Here is a 17,770-nt window from a genome sequence, read left to right as displayed (position 1 = left end):
GAGAGAAATTACAGAGATACAAAATACAAAGTCAAAAGGTCTGTGTGCATGTATAGCCAAAAAAGTTTATTCAAAGTTAATATAAACCTTTGATCAAAAAGACTTTTGTCAAAGGAAAGAGAAAGCTAGCTAAGTGGTTTCGTATAGCCGAGTTTATTTTTTTCGGACCCATTTTATATAACTTTTGCCTGAATATTTATTCGGCCTTTCACAGCCAATTTTACAGTTCCTTGTAAAACGCAGCAGCGGGACATTTGGCTATGCATGTAGTCGTTAATGGTAATATACTTTAAAAGCAGTTCTATTTTATTCACGTTGTATTTCTCTAGAAAATGATTACGTCAGCCGTGAAATTAGTGCGATTCTACCAGGCGCAGGATCGGCTGCACAGGAGAACCAAAAACACAACTTTCATCCCACCTATGAATTCGCTCACGTTATTATTCATCATTCAGTATTTATGGCCTTCTACTTTGGTCTAGGGTATAGGCTTTTAATCCTAATTATACGAGATCTCACCCAGGATATCCGACTTTAATTGCCCAAACTTTATCAACAACTTTTTGAATTGACGATAACTCTGTGTGTAGCCGCTATAAATAACTTAACATCAGTCGCATTGTTTATTATGTATAGGGCAATAAACCAGACAGAACTGCAGCAACCAAGAACACATCATCTCCTTGAGATTTGAACAAAATAATGGTCTGGCACTTAATGTGATCCAAGCAGCTGAAACTTTTGTCCGGACTCTGCTGACGTAGGTGAATAAGTTAAAAGGTGCTTCATTTTTTTAAAATCAATATTTACCAATCATTTTTCACAGGATATTTCACCCTACACCGGCTCCCAGCTAATGAGGATTTCTCCGATCGTAATGCAACCTCTTTTTCAACTGATTACGAAAGAGGCTTATCACGTTACACGTTGCACCGACCAAATATTTTCATTCTCGTCTGGATCTCTGGAATATCGAGTGAGTAAAGATGATATACACGTTTCGTTATAACTACATAGTAGAAAGTCGTATCTACGTTTAAATACGACTTCATTTCTTTTTGGAACATTTTGTGAAGCCAATTTAATACTAAGGAAACTTTACGACGGTGTCTTGGCAGCCTGCACGCGAAGGCTGAACACGTTTTTCCGGCTCGTCCTTCGACTAATGTGGGCAATGACAAAGTTGCCCATTATTATATTGCAGTCTGTGCGTATACTGTATATATATAGTAGACGATGAAAAATTCATTTCCTAAAAGCTTATTTTTGCGCAACAAGCCGTGCTGTGCTCGCCTCGTAATAACTCTCCGTCAATCCGAAACTGTGAGTGCGCTATTATTCGATTAAGAAATTCGGTGAATGATGAGAGCAGCACTCGTTAATAGCAGGCAACATTCTATGCTAGCGCCAGGAATGGAAGAATTCCCATGCTATTTTGAAAAGTAACCAGGATCGATCCTTTGCCCAGGTGTCGGGAAAACAAATACGTCGAAACCTTGAAAAGACCTTGAGACCTTATTTTTCCCGGCGAATGTTTACTTCCAAGTACTTAAATCTAACAGAAATTTCTGTTGCTTTTATCCTTAATTTAACTGCGGATTTTATTTATTTGAAATTTATTAATTTGAATTAATTAAGATACAAATAGATCTAATGATTGACAATCACTTCCTTTCTGCATGTAAAGATTCGAACCTTGACTACTTCAATTAGACAATGACAAGATTTCCTCTGTAGACGTAATGAAAATGAAGTGTGGAATGCTCTTGAACCCCGTTGCAATCCTTTTATCGTAACGATCGTTAGGAGACATTCACACCCACAGTGGGGTTCGCTTAAAGGCGTAAGTGGGCGGACTAGACACGTACAAAACCAATCAAATAATACTCCCAGATGGTGTCACTACGTGACTGATCACGAATCAACTATTCTTTCCGTATTGTCATTTCGTCAGCAATCGCCAAACACGATGAGTCAGGCACACGGCGGAATATCAACCAACGGCCAATTAGGGAACGAGCGAAAAATGAATAGATAGGCGAGATGATGGATGAGATTAATGTGCCCATCAATATGCATTTTGAGTACAGCCGTCGGCATATTTATTCGAATCAATAAAATGGTATTCATCTGTGATGTACCGTCTGGTATGATACTTCAATATTGATCCTGTTTTGCATATTTTCATATCATGTATCGAGGCCAGACGGTTTATGGGTTGTATAGGATATGGGTCAGCGAGGATCAGGCATACTCTCGAGTGGTTTTTTATTTTTCGAAATATATCGCAACATCACTACTAGAGAATGCGGTTGTTGAAATATTCACGTTGCATAGTGCAGCCACGAGCCGCTAGGAATGACGCAGCAGTTTCCCGGTGGAATAAAAGTAAGATCCGATCTCCTCCAACCCTTTCGTCCTGCGTGCTGCAATCTATTAGCTAAAGGATCCCACCCTATTTTTTAAAAACTTAAAAAGGTCATCATCCAATGAATTCGAAATACAAAACTCGCTTTAATCCCATTATACGGAGGATCTTAATTGAAGCCCTAAGATGATAGGCATCGTAATAACGACGGAGGTTATTTATATAGTCTTGGGATAACACTCGAGGGATCCGCTGTCATCGCATAAGCGAATAACTCAACAACGTCGCTGTTTAATTCCCCAAAACTTTTTCCATCAAGTGAAAATATTTAGATTCGTTCTCCCGAAAATGACTAAAAGCTATTACGCCCTTCAAAAAAGTTGTGTTGTTTTCTCATGTGCTTATAGGATACTGCTGTTGTTTTTAACATGCACTTAAACAATGGCTCGACGAATAAAGGGTGAATTCTAAGTGTGACATGGTAGAATCATTTAATTATAAAATTAATTGGACTTTTCACTTTTAAAGTTTCACATTCAAGAGATGCGAACTTTCGACCAAAGTTGCCACTGTAACTTGACTGATTGTATGTTTTTAAAACCATTTTTTCGTGCGATATAATTGACTCAACTTTTCGTGTCAAATCGGAACTATATGACCTGATTTAGATTTCATGGAATCAAAGGCAATTAATTGTCTAATTATACACGCACGGACGATCACCATAGCGACGTGAAATGGTTTCTGTAAAACTGGTGAGTAGGTCTACTTGTTCTAATTAATGACTTAGGTTCTTCCATCATCACATTAAATAAGAGTCATTATTTTAACCAAATTATTTCCATGATTGTTTTTTTTCATAGTTTACAGGGTCCTTCCAATTGCTGGGGTATACGTGAACAAAGTTACATTTTGGCATGTGTTTTAAGCATGTGCGTGACTGGTTGGCCGTCTTTTGTCGTCACCACTTGAAAAACATGGAACCATCCATCCGGCTAGCTACAGGCAGCAGCAGCAGCAGCCCCCAACGACTGGGAGCGCTCATTAGGAACGGATGTTGTGACACGCGATTAAAAGCCATCCTGAATATACTGTAAACATTTCACTAGTTCATGTCATATCATTCACATGAAACATGTCCTCCCCTGTGACATCAACCATTTCAAAAAGACATTTTTGCATTTATTTTCATGATAAGCAGATGGAAGAACGCCCCAGTCCGTCCTTGTTGAAACTTTTTCCCTCGTTTTTTTTTTAGTTTTGATTATGAGTCCAGCAGGTCGAATCCTAAGGCCCTGGCAACAGCAAAGTTCGTTTAGTTTTGTGCTGGTTGCCTTTTAACGGATCTAAGAAACTTTTTGGCGGACGCCAACTCCTACCATGCTGCTATCGTGTAAAAACTCCATTAACGTGTACCGAATCCAATAGTTGGATGAGCAATTCCCCGGTGATGACTGCAAATGGATGTAAGCTTTTGACCACTTGGTTATTAGCTTTCAAGTCCCCGTACGCTCGCCTGAATGACTTCCCATGTATACAACCTAATCTAGATTTCTTCCGACAAACATTGAAAATGTCCACCACCAACTGTATACGATTACAAGAATTTTTCGGTACCGTAATTAGTAACATTGTCCCCTGGGTCTTGGACTAGTTTTGGGTCACGTTATTAGAATCTTCTCGAAAACTAATTGCAATTCTTGGGAATTTAAACATATATTTTCTTCTTCTTCTAAATATTCCTGAATCAAAAGGGGGCGACAACAGCTTCTGCAGCGAACAGGGAAAAGATGAGACAAAAAAAAGAATTCGGAAAGTTTTGTGTGTTAACAAAAAAAGAAACAAAAGAAGCGAGGGAGGACAAACACGAATGGCTTTTGTTTCTTTGTCCCCAGGTATTTTCTCCTCTCCACCGCTCATCCAACACCCGACATGAAAAAAAAAAAAGAAATTCCGCACATGCACACACACGCACAGGCACACGAAAAATCCTTAAATTGAAAGCGAAATTCCTCCGGATTGTATTAAATGAAACATTATCTTGATTTTCCCCTAGTAGCGCAATTTCAACCTTGAATATTTTCACCACTCTGCATCACCGTTGGCCTTTTGAAAGACGTAATCGCGACCGTTAATGTTCATGATGCCGTCCTTGAGATGAAACTTCCACCTGTTTCGACTTCTCGTAATCTAAAAAAAGGATAAAGTCATTTAAAACATTTCAATTCCAATTCGAATGCTAAAATTCAAATCCTTGCCTTGTCGTACTGGCACACGACGACGTTATCAGTTTCAAATAACACTGAGGGATCATCATCAGTCACATCATCTTCAGAGTTGAGTGGCTCCTCGTCTGCGTTCTCTTCGTTGTCTGCGTCAATCTCCTCGTCGTCATGATCGTCCTCTTCTTCCACGTCGTCGTCGTCATCATCTTCAACATCGTCGTCGTCGTCCGAAGAGTCTCCGGGTCCATCCAACTGTGTGACTCCTCCATTGTCAGTTCGCGATTGGCTCCGTGCAGCTGTCGACTACAAAGAAAAGTAATAATGCATTGTACACACATTATTATAAACACTTTCGAGTGGATTCAATTTCAACCAATGGTACCTGCAACGCGTTATTAATGTGCTGCTGCAAGACAGTCGTGGCCATTTCAACTGGAAGAGAGAGAGCCGCCGTCACAGCCGGTGAACTCAGGATCGTTTGCAGCTGCGCTCCCGCTGCGCCACCTGTGACATTATTACAAATAGTAAAGAAATTAGATTGGAGCTAGTACGAACGAGATTCAATTGGGAAATAACCTTGAAGAGCATGAGCTGGAACGTGAACAGTGATGCTCTTGGCTGCTGTATGACCTGCTACTCCAGCCTGAGGAGGAACAGTGATTTGGACTGGCACCGTCCTTACTGTTGTCGTAGCAGGGGCTGCAGCTGCTGCTGTTGTTGCTGCACCTGTAGCTGCATTAGGGGTAGTCGCTGGGGTTTGGGCTGCTGCTGCTGCTTCAGAGAAAATAAAGAAACAATTAATAATAATGCAATACTTAATGTAACGGTATACCCAACTACCTGGTTGCTTTGCCGTAGGGGCTGCCTGTTGAGGTGTAGAATTGTTCGCAGGAGCTGTAGAGCTAGCCTGCTGACCTGCTTTTGACGGCAAAGAAGACCCTTTTTTCATACATGATAAAGTCTCATAATCGATATTGGATACTTTGTTGCAGTTTGCTTTGGAGAGAAGTTTCAGCAGGATCGGTCACAGGGTCGATTGCTTTGCTGGACTGCAATTTGTTTTCCCAATTCTGCTTCAATTCAAGAAGTACAGCCTCATCGATTCCTTCGTCAAGAAACGCCTCTCGAACCCCGTTGATAACATCTTCAATAACGCCACGATACAGTTTCGACTACAAAAAAAGAAATATAAGTCCTTAATTAGACCAACGAGGAGAGAGATCGAGCTCGTGGAATCGTCAATGCAACAACAGTTTCCAGGTACTATTCCCCATGAAATATTATCATAAAGTAAAAGGTAAATAAATACCACGAGTGCCTGATTGGCGGCCATTCTTTAACGAAATTGAATTTTATTTGATTTCAATTCCGGGAGGGCTTCGTTCAACAGGAAGCCGACATGAAAACTAAGACTGACGCGGCAATATATATCGAAATGCCCCCGATGGCAGCGCCACGAAGCGTGATTTTGGCTAAGCATAGCATCTAGCGGTCGAAAAAAACATTCTTTCTGCTTAAAGTAAAGCCGTTTGTTATCGTTTCGACACGTTTGAATCGAATGAACAAGAAACGTTTATATTAGCGGCCTCGGTATTCGTTGATTTTCATCAACGAGATGGATGAAAAATCCGAGATTTTGGTTTTAAATGCCGAAGATGAGGAGACCTTCCAAAAGTTGTATTCCGAAGGTCTCAAATATAGCAAGCAATGCTCGGAAGAAAGCATGCCAGTTCCAAAGTTCTATACCAAAGTAAGCATAATTTCTAATTGATTCCCTATAAAGTTCTTATGTTTTTGTTACACAGCTCCCTAATCATGAAAACATGATTAGCCTTAAACTGAGAGAAGAAGCTAGAACAGCATTCCTTCAGAAGAAGAGCAAAGAACTCCTCGATAACAATGAACTGCAGGTTTGTTAATGTCATTGCCAGTGTTTGTGCTACTGGTAAATAAGATTTTCATCCCGTCTTTAGAATCTCTGGACTTTACTAGACAAAAATCACAGCCCTCCTGCTGGTTCTGAGCAGATGATCAATTATATTGATTTTCTCAAAGTGGGCAACATAGCTGGTCCGAAATATAAGTAAGAGTTAAGACATGTAAACTTTTGATTGGGAATATCAAGTTATTCTTTTTGAATTCCCCTATACAGAGCGTTCTTTACACCAGACGTATTTGCAAGGCTATTGCAGAATGATATTCATGGCAGAATATCAACCATGGCAGTGTTCAATTACATCATGAGGAAAGTTTGGTTACAGCAAACTAGAATTGGTCTTTCATTATATGATGCCACAGGACAAGGTCTGCTTACTGAAATGGTGAACATCAGCAATAAATTTTTGTTTTTGCAATATGTAATTTACTTATCTATTTTTGTTTTTCCCAGGATTTAGAGAACTACATAACTGAACTTATCCCAACATTGCCACAGTTAGAAGGGCTTGAAAAGTCATTCCATTCGTTTTACGTCTGTACCGCCGTACGCAAGTTCCTCTTCTTCCTAGATCCATTAAAGCTAGGCAAAGTCAGGATACAGGATATTCTCGCTTCTGGTTTTCTGGACGAACTTTTAGAGGTAATTAGTATATTCTTTTGTCATTCTTCTCGCTAAAAATATTATAATTCATCAGCTACGGGATGAAGAGCTGCCCAAAGATGCACAGGATTCAAACTGGTTTTCTGCGCCCTCCGCTCTGAGAGTCTACGGTCAATACTTAAATTTAGATACCAACAGAAACGGCATGCTTTGTCAGGAAGAGCTCAGACGGTAATTTACTATATGTTTCAATTTACAGTATTTTCTTTTGTACATTGAAGACATTTTTAAATTGAATTTTTTCAGATTCGGAACTGGCACGTTGACGCGAGTTTTCATTCAACGTGTATTCGAGGAGTGCATGACCTATGAGAAAGAAATGGATTATAAAACGTACTTGGATTTCGTATTGGCCATGGACAATAAAAAGGAACCACAAGCACTTCAGTATTTTTTCCGTTTGTTGGACGTCAATCATCGAAACCATCTCAACACTTTTGACCTCCATTTTTACTTCAAAGTATTAATTTCCTCATTTGACCTTTTGACTTTCTTATCTTGAAAAAAAAAATGCTTTGCAGGGGGTTCAAGAGTTGATGCAGCAGCACAAACAAGAAGTCGTTGCTTTTGACGACGTGAATGATGAGATTTTCGATATGGTGCGTCCTGCCGACCCGTCAAAAATCACTTTACAAGATTTGATCAACTGGTAACACACAAAGTTCATTTAGAATTTTTTTAGAATAAGATTGTCATTGAACGTTTTCTGGCTCAGTGGATACGGTGAAACTGTGATCAATATCTTGATTGATTTGGATGGATTTTGGACATACGAGAACCGTGAAGCTGTTGTCGTAACAGACAAGAATAACCAAGAGAAACAGGACATTTGAATTTGGAATTCTTGTACATAGAAATTGTGAGTGTATTTTTTTAAAAAAAAGCAAAGAAGTAGCAAGATCGCGGAATGGATTGTAGGTGCGATCTCATCACCATTTCCCTCTTTTGGACCAGTCTTTCGGTGTCCAGTGCAAGCATTTGGGATCGATGTGTAATTTCCATTTCTCTTTGTTTTTTATGCAATTTTTCATCGCTTCTTCGTTCAGAATGAGTACGTACTGCCCCTTGTAGTAATTGATGAGGTTCAAATGCTGTAAGGTGGACACCACGTCCTCTTTTTTAATGCTCGTCATTTCGCAAATTTCGCTATTTAAATTAAAACAAATTCGTTTGTCAACGTGAGCTCTAGAATGAAGTAATTTACATCACTTACTTGATGGTAATTTGAGGACGTTCACCTTCACTGGATGGTTTCATATTCATCAGAATATCACAGATTGTAAAAGCCCAGTAACTGCGATAAGACAGCAACCCTAAATCGGACAGAGGTTTTTCTGGCGAGCCCGTTTTGCCTTCGAACTTGGACAGCTCGTAACCTTTACGTAAACAAAAATGGTTTTTAAAAAATATTTCCCCTTAGGTTGACGATTCTGTACGCACTGAATTCAATAAGAAGTTTTCCATATCCTTTCCGTTGATAGGGTGGTAATGTTAAGATGCAGGCGACATTGTAGTCCTCCGAGCTTTCTTTCTCTTTGCTAAAGTAGCCGACGATATGAAAACCTCGTGAATCCACTTCAGTCATGACGTAAAAGAGGAACGGATCAGTGTCGTAATACAGTGTCTTGTGATCAAGGAACAGTTTCGCTAGCAGGCATAGGTTCTGAGCGTATGCTTTATTTTTACGGCCGTCGATTTCAAAAAAAGAAATTGTCTGTTTGCGGTAAACTTCATTGCCTGGCGGATGTCTAAGATTGCACTTCATCTGTAGAAAAAGTTTAAGGGTTGATCATCCAATTAAAAATATAGCGTAAACTTTTAAATTACCAGATGACGTTCTAGACATTTTTCACTTTTCCGGTACTTGAGACAAAACTCGCATATGTAAATACAAGCTTGGTGAACCATTTCCTAATTTTTGAAAAAGAATAGTAAACATTTCGGATCTTTACGTTCGTTAGATGATGACATACCTGAGGGTAGGGTGCGAAATACCAAGGTTTTATTCTGTGTCTGCCGAGTTCAATCATTTGAATATTTTTCATTCGTGTTACAACGTCATCGTGATGTGTAACAAGACTGCCCGATTGACGTGGCCCTGGTGTCGTCGGTGCAGGGGTGGACGGTGGGGCCGGAGAGCTAGCATCTCCTACCTCACAAACTGAATCACCTATGCAGAAAATTTTAGTTTTCATAATCATTTATATATAATAAATAGTTTGTAGAAAAAATGACTAATTACTTGTAGGAACAGCACAACTATCGCTAACTACGGTGGGTGGCAGAGTGGGGATTGCTGGTAATTCTTTTTCAATTTCTATAAAAATAAAATTTAAAAGAATTTATGAAAAATGTAAAGAATTAATGAAATAAAATAACTTTACTTATAAGTTTCTTGGCAGGTGGGATTGGAATAATAGATCCTGGACTGGGCTCTTCTTTTTCTCCAATTTTACGTTTTCTTCCATTTCTCTTTTGTATTGCTGCAGCCAGTAGAGCAGACCCATTGACAGTAAGGTCTGATGCACTGGATGCAGCTAGTGGGGAAGAAGGACGGGAAGAACCAGTTGTTCCTCCAACTTTTTTAGGAGTACTCATGCCTGTGCCTACTTGAGTTCCATCTTTTCTAGGAAACTGAATTTTTCTCGTATCTAAGAAATCTTCTGAGACCCAATCATCAAGTCGTTTGTTGACTAGAGTTGAATTAAAAATTTTGTAAGATGATGTATCGTTAAACATAGCATATACAAAACTTACAGTCAATGTAATGGACATAAAACATCCTGATGTTGCAGATATCTTTGACACTGAGTACTTCGGCTAGAGCTAAATGATAATAAAAGAAAAACCACAATTAAACTTTCAAATCTATAAAATGATAACAAAGCAACAAATGTTACGCCAGTCTTCGGTGTTTCTCATCCGTACAGGCAACCGACAGCCTTCAACAACAGATGCCTAGATAATAGAATAAACAAAATTAAACATGGTTTCTAATGAAATAATGTAAAAATTCATACAGTTGAATCTGAAAACAGATCTTTATCTACAATCTCTTCTTTCATTTTTGACAATGACTGTTCGGTCTTCATTAGAGAAAAAGCTTTCAAAACAACAGTGCGCGGCCATGAGCGACATTGCCGCTTTTGCCGGTTGGAAATGGTAGTCTTCTGCTAGCTCTCTCACAAACTGGACCGATCAGTCCCATTTCAAATTGTAAAATGAAATTTCGGTTATGAAAATTCTCGACAAAATTTAAACCATAAAAGTGCAAAAATGTCACAGTATGGATTTGTTGCTATTCATCTTGGAGCAGGCTGCCATAGTTCAAAATCTGAAGCTATTTACAAAAAACTTTGCAAAATATCGTGTGAAAAGGCATGGCTTTCTATTAGTGATTCATGGTTTCATAGTTTGACTTGATAAGTTTTTCCCAGGGAGCAGCTTTATTGCAAGAAGGAAAATCTGCACTAGATGTTGCGTGTGAATTGGTTTGCATATTAGAAGATTCACCACTAACTAATGCAGGATACGGCTCCAATCTCACTGAGAGTGGTGAAGTTGAATGTGATGCAGGAATCATGTTGTCTTTAAAACATCAAAGAAACACACGATTTGGAGCAGTCTCATCACTTAAAAGTATTAAAAATCCTATAATGGTAGCCAAAGAAATCATTTTATACCAGAATGAACCAAGACTTCTTGGTAGAACACCTCCACTGTAATTCAAAATACCATTTGCATCACTTAAAATGAGTGGTTAAATTAACACAGCCTTTTTTTTAGTGTTCTAGTAGGAGAAGGAGCATCTGATTTTGCTAAAAACCGAGGTTTGAATCTTGTTCACAATAGCACTCTTATATCTGACAAAGCCATGAGAAAGTATAAGAAATATAAAGAACGGCTGGAAGTATCCAGAAAAGCTTTATCAAGTGGGCTAAAGATCACAGTGCAGCCAAACCCAAGTCAAGTAATATATTTGGTTTCCCAAAGTAATGTTATCCAAATATCATGGTTATTTTTTAAATCTAGGATACAGTAGGAGTAATTTGCATAGATACGAATGGTGACATTGCAAGTGCATCGAGTTCGGGAGGAATTGCCATGAAGCTTCCCGGCCGAGTTGGACAGGTTTTCCTTTATTCCTTCTTTTCATTTTAGTAGTCATTTACAATGTGTATATTGCAATAGGTGCCAGTTTACGGCTGTGGTTGTTGGGCGCAGCATTCCAGCTCCGGTGGTGTTGCTGTGTCAACTTCTGGTTGTGGCGAGCAACTCATCCAAACAACCTTGGCCAAGAAGCTTGGTCAAACCATATTAGAGCGAGGAGATCCGGCTTTCCACTTGAAAGAGCTCATGTGTGACGAGTTCATCCATTCAGAAATGCTGTCTGATGACGTCTATGACCGGATGGGTGGTGTTCTAGTGGCGTATTATAGCGAAGATTCGATAGATTTCAACATGGCCTTCACAACTGATTCGATGGTCGTCGGTTTCATGAGCACTAACCATGAAAAGGCTATTGTTCGGGTGTCTCGAAACACGTCGCTTGCGACACCGACAAATGCAAATAACTCATCACATTCCAGTAGGTTGACTATGGAAGGCTTTATTGTGAAACTAATAAATTAAGGAGAACAACAAGCGTTACATCTTTTTCCCGTCGTCATCCTCCAAATTGTGAGTAATTTCTTTAGCAGTTTGCTTGACCATGTTCTCGGTGGCATTTTTCACGACTTCATCGAGCCGATAGAGATCTTTAATGGATATTTCTCCTGTTCCGCGCTCGAGGGGTTTAGGCTGTGAAGGATCAGGTTTCCAACCGATCATGTAAATAATCTGAAACGTTGCTGGAATAGACCCGTCTTCATTTCCATAGAGTTCTATTGATCAAAAGGGGTATTAGCAAAATTAAGAAAAAAGAAGAAAATGTCAAGAAACCTTTATATATGGCTGACGCAGCGAACATCGTGTCCCGATGCAAATGCAGTTTGCGGATCCACGAGGCGTTATTTTCGCCCATTCCTTTAAGATCTTCCATTAGTTCGAACATTGAAGGGTAGCCTACGCTTATTTCGTCAGTGTCCTATCCTTTTACACCGTTGTTAGTCGAAATTAATAATATAACATCTTTGGGGGTGTAATATTTCTCACGATGGTTAGCATGGTGAATCCAGCGGAGTTAAGAAGTCCACCAATGTCTCGGATTGCAGCGAAGGGTGATATGTGTGCAGCGAAACCCTACAGTGATACAAATAAATTAGATAATTAAACGATTAAAAAGTAGTAAAATTATAACATACTCCTTCCCGTTCGGTCTCTCCTAGTTGCAGTGAACCCCTCAGTTCGTACAGGGTTTCGCCTCCAAAAAGAGCACCAATAAATACACCGTCAGGACGTAGGCATTTCATAATTTGAGAGAAAGTGCTCGGTAATTGATTTACCCAATGTAAACTTAAACTACTCATAACGAGATCAAAGCTCTCTTTTTCAAAGGGAAGACTTTCTTCGTCCACAATAATTTTCTGACAATTTATGGTCGTATCTTCCGGTATCGAGGCTTTCTCTAAAACTAACGCTGAATGATCGCACATGACCAACTCCTCCACTGCATCCTAAAATTGAAAAACAAGATTAGTTAAACAACTAAATTTTATTAAGTCCTCCTACTGACAACCTTTGTTAGATGTCTGCTCACATGTCCATACCCACAACCTAAATCCAGGCCTTTTTTGAATTTTCTGTTGATGTCATACACTCGATCTGATAATCTGTTGCCAACCTAAATTATTTAATCTCATAACATGGCCACACAATTTTTTTAACTTTAAATACTTCATCCTTGAGGTAGTTAAATTGATGGTAATCCTCATTCTTTGCAGTTCGGTCCCTTTGCAATTTCTTGGCCAAACGATCAAACACATTCATGTTGTGGCTGTTTTGACTCATCCTTCTGGTCCCATTATATAAGTAACCTATTTCATAAATCAAGACATCAGTTAAAGTAAGGTTCATTTACATGAGCCTACCATATGCTATGGTTGGAGTTAGCTCAAAGAGTATTAAGAAACAGTTTTAACTTTAGCCTTGTGCAAATACAACTAGCAGCTGGCGGAACTGACGCAATTACATGACGGTCTTATCGTTACTGTCAGACAACAAAACCGTCATCGTCTGAAAATTCACTTAAATTTTAAAATACATAAATTTATATAGTAACCTTGCAATTGAGTCGGACAGACGAGTAGTGATAAACGCTTTATGGACATATTTTGTTGTTGCTGAGCTAAATAGCTGTGAGTAGCAAACAAAAAACAAGAAGAGGATCGAATATAAAATATGCCCCCAGATCCCTCCTTTATCGCATAGCAGACTATGCATGTGTACAGATGCGCGTGAAACAGCCTGAGGCACTGAAGTAGAAATCCCAGCTGTTGGCTCTGTTGTCTGCTGTGTATCCCATGACAACATAGACCAGCTTCAAAATTTTCACAAAATTGTTCACCACCGTTCCGTGTATACGTGGCTAAAGTTTTGTCCGACTATTTACTCTGGTCGTTTGCAGTTAGTTATTGATTTCGTGAAATTTGGTAAGGAAATGAAACTTCCTTGGTGTTTACTTTACCAAGCTTCATTGCTTACAAAAGATCTAATTGTTTGCAATTTCCATTCCTTTGTTTCAATGTGTAGCTTGTCTACTTGTAACAAAATGCCTCATTCCGCCCATGATGTGCCTTTGGGTGTCGCAATAATTCGGAAATTTGGAAGTTGTTTTTGCCCAAACTTTAGAGGATCAAGACCGTTCATGTAAGTTTATTTTTGAAAACACCAAGCTGATTGACGTAATGACATTCTATTCTTTCCATAGATACCGAACATCTATATTGTTACTAACATTCTTCACCTACACAGCATATCACATGTCAAGAAAACCAATCAGTGTTGTAAAGAATGTTTTAAGTCAGAATTGCAGTGGTTTAATTCCTCCACCTGGAACACACATTGATGATGACAACAAAGACTCTTGGTGTGATTGGGCTCCATTTGGTGAGTTGTTAGTCATTTCGTGTTTTCTCAAATTTAAAGTGACCTTGATACTCATGTTGTTTCCAAGATTTTCAATGTACATGCTTTGTACATGTGACATGTTCATGTTCCCTCCTCCAGTTTGACCCTCTTATCCCCCTTCCTATCCCCCTCACCCCAACAAAAATAGAGATGCCTAATGGGACAATGTGGTGGTCAAAAAACTTAAGTTTTATGAACTGTAAAATTCATGGTTTAAGGCGATTGAAGACAACGGATATATTGACAAAGCTTTCGGCATTTTTCTTCCTTTATTTTTCTAGATGGAAAAAATTCACAGACCTTGCTAGGTACCCTGGATTCGGCCTTCCTTTTTGCCTACGCAGCCGGCATGTTTCTTAGGTGAGTTTGATCCCAATCCCAAGAGAGGGACTTATTTCCGCCCTCTTTTTTAAGGACCTATATAAAATCTATAAAAATGAAAAACATTTTCCTTTTCTACTCCTCCTCCCTACACCCTATATTCCACTTTCAAAAACAATTTCTGTCTCCTCCATTATTTAAAAAAGAAAAAAAGGAGAGCGCATTCCTATGCGTCAGACTGGGGTTTATCTTCAAACCATATCGTCCGATAAATAACCCCCATTCCCCTATCATACTTCCCTAGTTAAAGTATGGATGCACCGGAAGACCCAAACCAATCAGCAACTTGTTATGTGTAGAAATGTCGGTAGCGTATATACCACAAAATCAACCCGATCCAAGCGTTGACTCATAACTACTTCCGCGAGTTTGTTATTTAGGGGGGGGGGGGGGTAATCTAAGACGTGTATACAAGACTCCCCCTTTTGCTAGTGGGTCATAATGGTGACTGCAAGGCGATGATTCATCGCTAAAATGAACTGAAATTAATTTTTTTGTTTTTGTTTTTCTCTCTTTTTTTTAACGACTATCGCAGTGGATTCATTGCTGAGCGAGTAAATTTGCGCTATTTCCTGGCGTTGGGCATGCTCACGTCAGGTTTTTTCACCTACCTATTCGGCGTATCTTACTCGCAAGGTATCCACTCGTTACCTTACTTCTTCATAGTCCAGGTATGTACACTTTTGAACAAATGATTAAATTGCTCAATATTACCATTGTCAATTCGATAGTCCCTTACCCATTATTTATGAACAATGTCAATTGTGTACTTATACGCCACTCAATGATCATAGACGATAGCTGGTTTTGCCCAATCCACTGGATGGCCCGGTGTAGTGACTGCAGTCGGTAACTGGTTTGGAAAGGGAAAAAGAGGTATAACTGTCAAAACCAGAGTCATTGCGAGACTGCCGTCCCTTGGCCCAAGTGGACCATGGGCAAATTTGCATTGTTAATTTCATGATTGGTTTGTCGTCCCCACAAATAGGTCTGATTTTCGGCATCTGGAACTCTCACACTTCGGTTGGTAACATCTTGGGCTCCCTTATCGCCGGCCACTTTGTCGAGAGCAATTGGGGAATGTCCTTCATTATTCCCGGCGCTATCATCGGCTTCATGGGTTTCATCATCTTCCTGTTTTTGGTGACTGACCCGCGCTCAGTTGGGTGCCATCCTCCTGATCACCACGGAAATCGGCAGGAAGAGGTACGATTTAACTTTCCTTTCCGCCTAATAAGAGCCAATTTTTATAATTGTGTAATGATTAATTTGCTTACAGATTCGCAGTGGTTATTCAAGCATTGAAGATGAAAGTAGCAGTCCCGGTCGCAACCGGAATATGCGTCTCTATGCCAATGGTTCCACCAGCTCGTCGGCCAGCTCGTCCATCACTATTGACCCCGAACGAGAATCGTTGTTAACGCCGACTGACAACAGCGTGGTAACACTATTTCGATTCTTGCATCAGCTTTATAAATGGTTGTAACTAATGATTTCCTCTTCGCCTCCCGCACATCCTGTGTCTTAGGATTCCACCGAAGTTGGTACTCCCGATAAAGTGCCTTCTGAAATCACCATTTCCAGCGCTGACATCCTGGCAAAGGCGCCGGTCAGCCTCAACAATCCCGACTTCCACCGGAGGGAGAAAGCTATTGGATTTATTCAAGCTCTTCGCATTCCGGTACTATCTAATCGAATAAACACCAAAATTCTTCAGAAATTAGACTAGGCCATCGACGCCTATAGTTGACATAATAACAAACATCCGTTGACCTCTCAAATAGGGCGTGATTGAATTCTCCTTGTGCCTCTTCTTCGCCAAGCTCATCAACTATACCTTTCTTTTCTGGTTGCCACGGTACATCAATGCATCCAGTAAGTTTTTCTTATAAAAACATCTTTTATTTTAATTTTAACTGAATTGTTTATTTTCTTATGAATTCAGCATCCTTCGATGCCTCCGAGAGCGCAGATTTATCGACACTCTTCGACGTGGGTGGCATTGTGGGCGGTATCATTGCCGGCGTATTGAGCGACGTTACTGGCATGAGTGCCGTAACATGCGCCGTTATGTTGGTCGTGGCTATTCCCATGGTAAAACAAAATGTTATTACTTTCCTAGAAAACTATTTTAAACGTTTTAATTTTTTCTTTTTTAAAATCCCACGGGTAGCTCTTCATCTACCAAACGTTTGGAACGATAAGTCTGGCGTCCAATATTCTTCTTCTCATGTCTGTCGGCTTGCTGGTGAATGGTCCCTACGCCCTAATCACAACGGCAGTCTCGACCGAGTTGGGTACACATCAGTCGCTTCGGGGATCTGCACGTGCCCTAGCCACCGTTACTGCCATTATTGACGGCACTGGGTCAATCGGTAACGTAGTCACACATCTTTTTTTTTAAACATAAAACAAGAGGATTTATTTGACGGGTGAAAAATGCAGGAGCTGCTGTTGGTCCTCTAATAGCTGGAACGGTCTCCGACTACGGTTGGGACAATGTCTTTTATATGCTAATGGTTGCGGATGTCATCGCTCTAGTCGTATGTCCATTTTTACCATATTTTTCTTTAAACAGATTTTTAAACCAAACACCAAGTACTGGTCAAACTAAAGTCTTTTCTGCGTTTAGTTACTGTCTCGCCTGGTCAAACACGAAATTGAGCGGTTCCGCGAGCGACGACGGGAGATGCGCTTTAAGCGAGAGCGTATGGCCTAACTTTTGTAGCCTAAGGGCAGACGGACAGAGGAGTCGTCCTCGACACTACTTGACGTTTGGCCTCGTTTATTCATCCTTTGTTTTATATCAAAAAAGAAAGTTCATGATTGGCTTTATACCATCATTACCGAGAAAAATAATTAAGAAAATAATTAATGTTTGTTCGCTAAGTGAACTTTTTCGGTGGATCGGCTTGTTTTGATCGGCTTTACATTCCTTTCATGCTCGGTCTGCCCTTCTACTCTCTTTATTGTCTCCCCTTTTTATGCAAAACAAAAGAAGACGAAAAAAAAAAGTGCCCGAAATGGAACATTGTTGTTGTCATCCCTTTTTCTCCACTGTGGATTTGCATACCAAGTGCACGCGTGACAACTGGTGGGGACTACGCAGACAAGCCTTCTTCCTTCCTC

General features: G+C 39.9%; 6 protein-coding genes across 15 annotated transcripts; 3 read left to right on the top strand and 3 right to left on the bottom strand.

Moving 5' to 3' along the window:
* Window positions 1–4,065: 4,065 nt before the first annotated feature.
* Window positions 4,066–6,040, bottom strand: LOC124342766 (transcription initiation factor IIA subunit 1-like). 9 transcript variants are annotated; one of them, XM_046795910.1, is made up of 7 exons: window positions 5,903–6,040; window positions 5,576–5,765; window positions 5,434–5,532; window positions 5,170–5,370; window positions 4,976–5,097; window positions 4,627–4,896; window positions 4,066–4,558 (listed from the first exon to the last, which is right to left on the bottom strand). In XM_046795910.1, exons 1-7 carry the CDS (start codon window positions 5,924–5,926, stop codon window positions 4,451–4,453), a joined length of 1,014 nt encoding a protein of 337 aa, XP_046651866.1. In that variant the 5' UTR covers window positions 5,927–6,040; the 3' UTR covers window positions 4,066–4,450. The 9 variants fall into 9 exon arrangements, with proteins under 9 accessions (XP_046651866.1, XP_046651867.1, XP_046651869.1 ...); XM_046795911.1 differs by having other exon boundaries at window positions 5,170–5,367; XM_046795913.1 differs by having other exon boundaries at window positions 5,170–5,364.
* Window positions 6,041–6,120: 80 nt separating this feature from the next.
* Window positions 6,121–8,369, top strand: LOC124342718 (serine/threonine-protein phosphatase 2A regulatory subunit B'' subunit gamma-like). The gene is made up of 9 exons (XM_046795846.1): window positions 6,121–6,343; window positions 6,399–6,503; window positions 6,567–6,676; window positions 6,746–6,914; window positions 6,983–7,171; window positions 7,227–7,363; window positions 7,439–7,652; window positions 7,714–7,841; window positions 7,908–8,369. Exons 1-9 carry the CDS (start codon window positions 6,209–6,211, stop codon window positions 8,023–8,025), a joined length of 1,305 nt encoding a protein of 434 aa, XP_046651802.1. The 5' UTR covers window positions 6,121–6,208; the 3' UTR covers window positions 8,026–8,369.
* Window positions 8,034–10,345, bottom strand: LOC124342677 (histone acetyltransferase Tip60-like). Its single transcript, XM_046795774.1, has 10 exons — window positions 10,213–10,345; window positions 10,093–10,150; window positions 9,950–10,018; window positions 9,577–9,885; window positions 9,435–9,509; window positions 9,166–9,362; window positions 9,020–9,103; window positions 8,633–8,957; window positions 8,406–8,568; window positions 8,034–8,338 (listed from the first exon to the last, which is right to left on the bottom strand). Exons 1-10 carry the CDS (start codon window positions 10,282–10,284, stop codon window positions 8,122–8,124), a joined length of 1,569 nt encoding a protein of 522 aa, XP_046651730.1. The 5' UTR covers window positions 10,285–10,345; the 3' UTR covers window positions 8,034–8,121.
* A 20-nt stretch (window positions 10,346–10,365) lies between these two features.
* LOC124342753 (threonine aspartase 1-like) lies at window positions 10,366–11,837 on the top strand. Its single transcript, XM_046795892.1, has 5 exons — window positions 10,366–10,570; window positions 10,630–10,913; window positions 10,979–11,162; window positions 11,225–11,323; window positions 11,384–11,837. Exons 1-5 carry the CDS (start codon window positions 10,469–10,471, stop codon window positions 11,822–11,824), a joined length of 1,110 nt encoding a protein of 369 aa, XP_046651848.1. The 5' UTR covers window positions 10,366–10,468; the 3' UTR covers window positions 11,825–11,837.
* LOC124342760 (arginine-hydroxylase NDUFAF5, mitochondrial-like) lies at window positions 11,782–13,578 on the bottom strand. Of its 2 annotated transcripts, XM_046795903.1 has the most exons (8): window positions 13,413–13,546; window positions 13,273–13,340; window positions 13,028–13,167; window positions 12,870–12,974; window positions 12,496–12,807; window positions 12,347–12,433; window positions 12,134–12,278; window positions 11,782–12,075 (listed from the first exon to the last, which is right to left on the bottom strand). In XM_046795903.1, the coding sequence occupies exons 3-8, from the start codon at window positions 13,139–13,141 to the stop codon at window positions 11,840–11,842; spliced, it is 999 nt and encodes a 332-aa protein (XP_046651859.1). In that variant the 5' UTR covers window positions 13,142–13,167; window positions 13,273–13,340; window positions 13,413–13,546; the 3' UTR covers window positions 11,782–11,839. The 2 variants fall into 2 exon arrangements, with proteins under 2 accessions (XP_046651859.1, XP_046651858.1); XM_046795902.1 differs by lacking the exon at window positions 13,273–13,340 and having other exon boundaries at window positions 13,413–13,578.
* On the top strand, window positions 13,569–17,589 carry LOC124342658 (glucose-6-phosphate exchanger SLC37A2-like). Its single transcript, XM_046795738.1, has 14 exons — window positions 13,569–13,782; window positions 13,883–13,999; window positions 14,061–14,239; window positions 14,542–14,620; window positions 15,177–15,312; window positions 15,436–15,517; window positions 15,630–15,847; window positions 15,921–16,082; window positions 16,170–16,322; window positions 16,426–16,516; window positions 16,587–16,735; window positions 16,815–17,016; window positions 17,087–17,184; window positions 17,274–17,589. Exons 2-14 carry the CDS (start codon window positions 13,902–13,904, stop codon window positions 17,358–17,360), a joined length of 1,734 nt encoding a protein of 577 aa, XP_046651694.1. The 5' UTR covers window positions 13,569–13,782; window positions 13,883–13,901; the 3' UTR covers window positions 17,361–17,589.
* The last annotated feature ends 181 nt before the right edge of the window (window positions 17,590–17,770 follow it).

Source organism: Daphnia pulicaria, chromosome 6 (assembly GCF_021234035.1).
Source record: "Daphnia pulicaria isolate SC F1-1A chromosome 6, SC_F0-13Bv2, whole genome shotgun sequence".
Taxonomy (NCBI): domain Eukaryota; kingdom Metazoa; phylum Arthropoda; class Branchiopoda; order Diplostraca; family Daphniidae; genus Daphnia; species Daphnia pulicaria.
The sequence above is the reverse complement of the archived record's forward strand: the minus strand, read 5'-3'. Positions and strand labels throughout refer to the sequence as shown.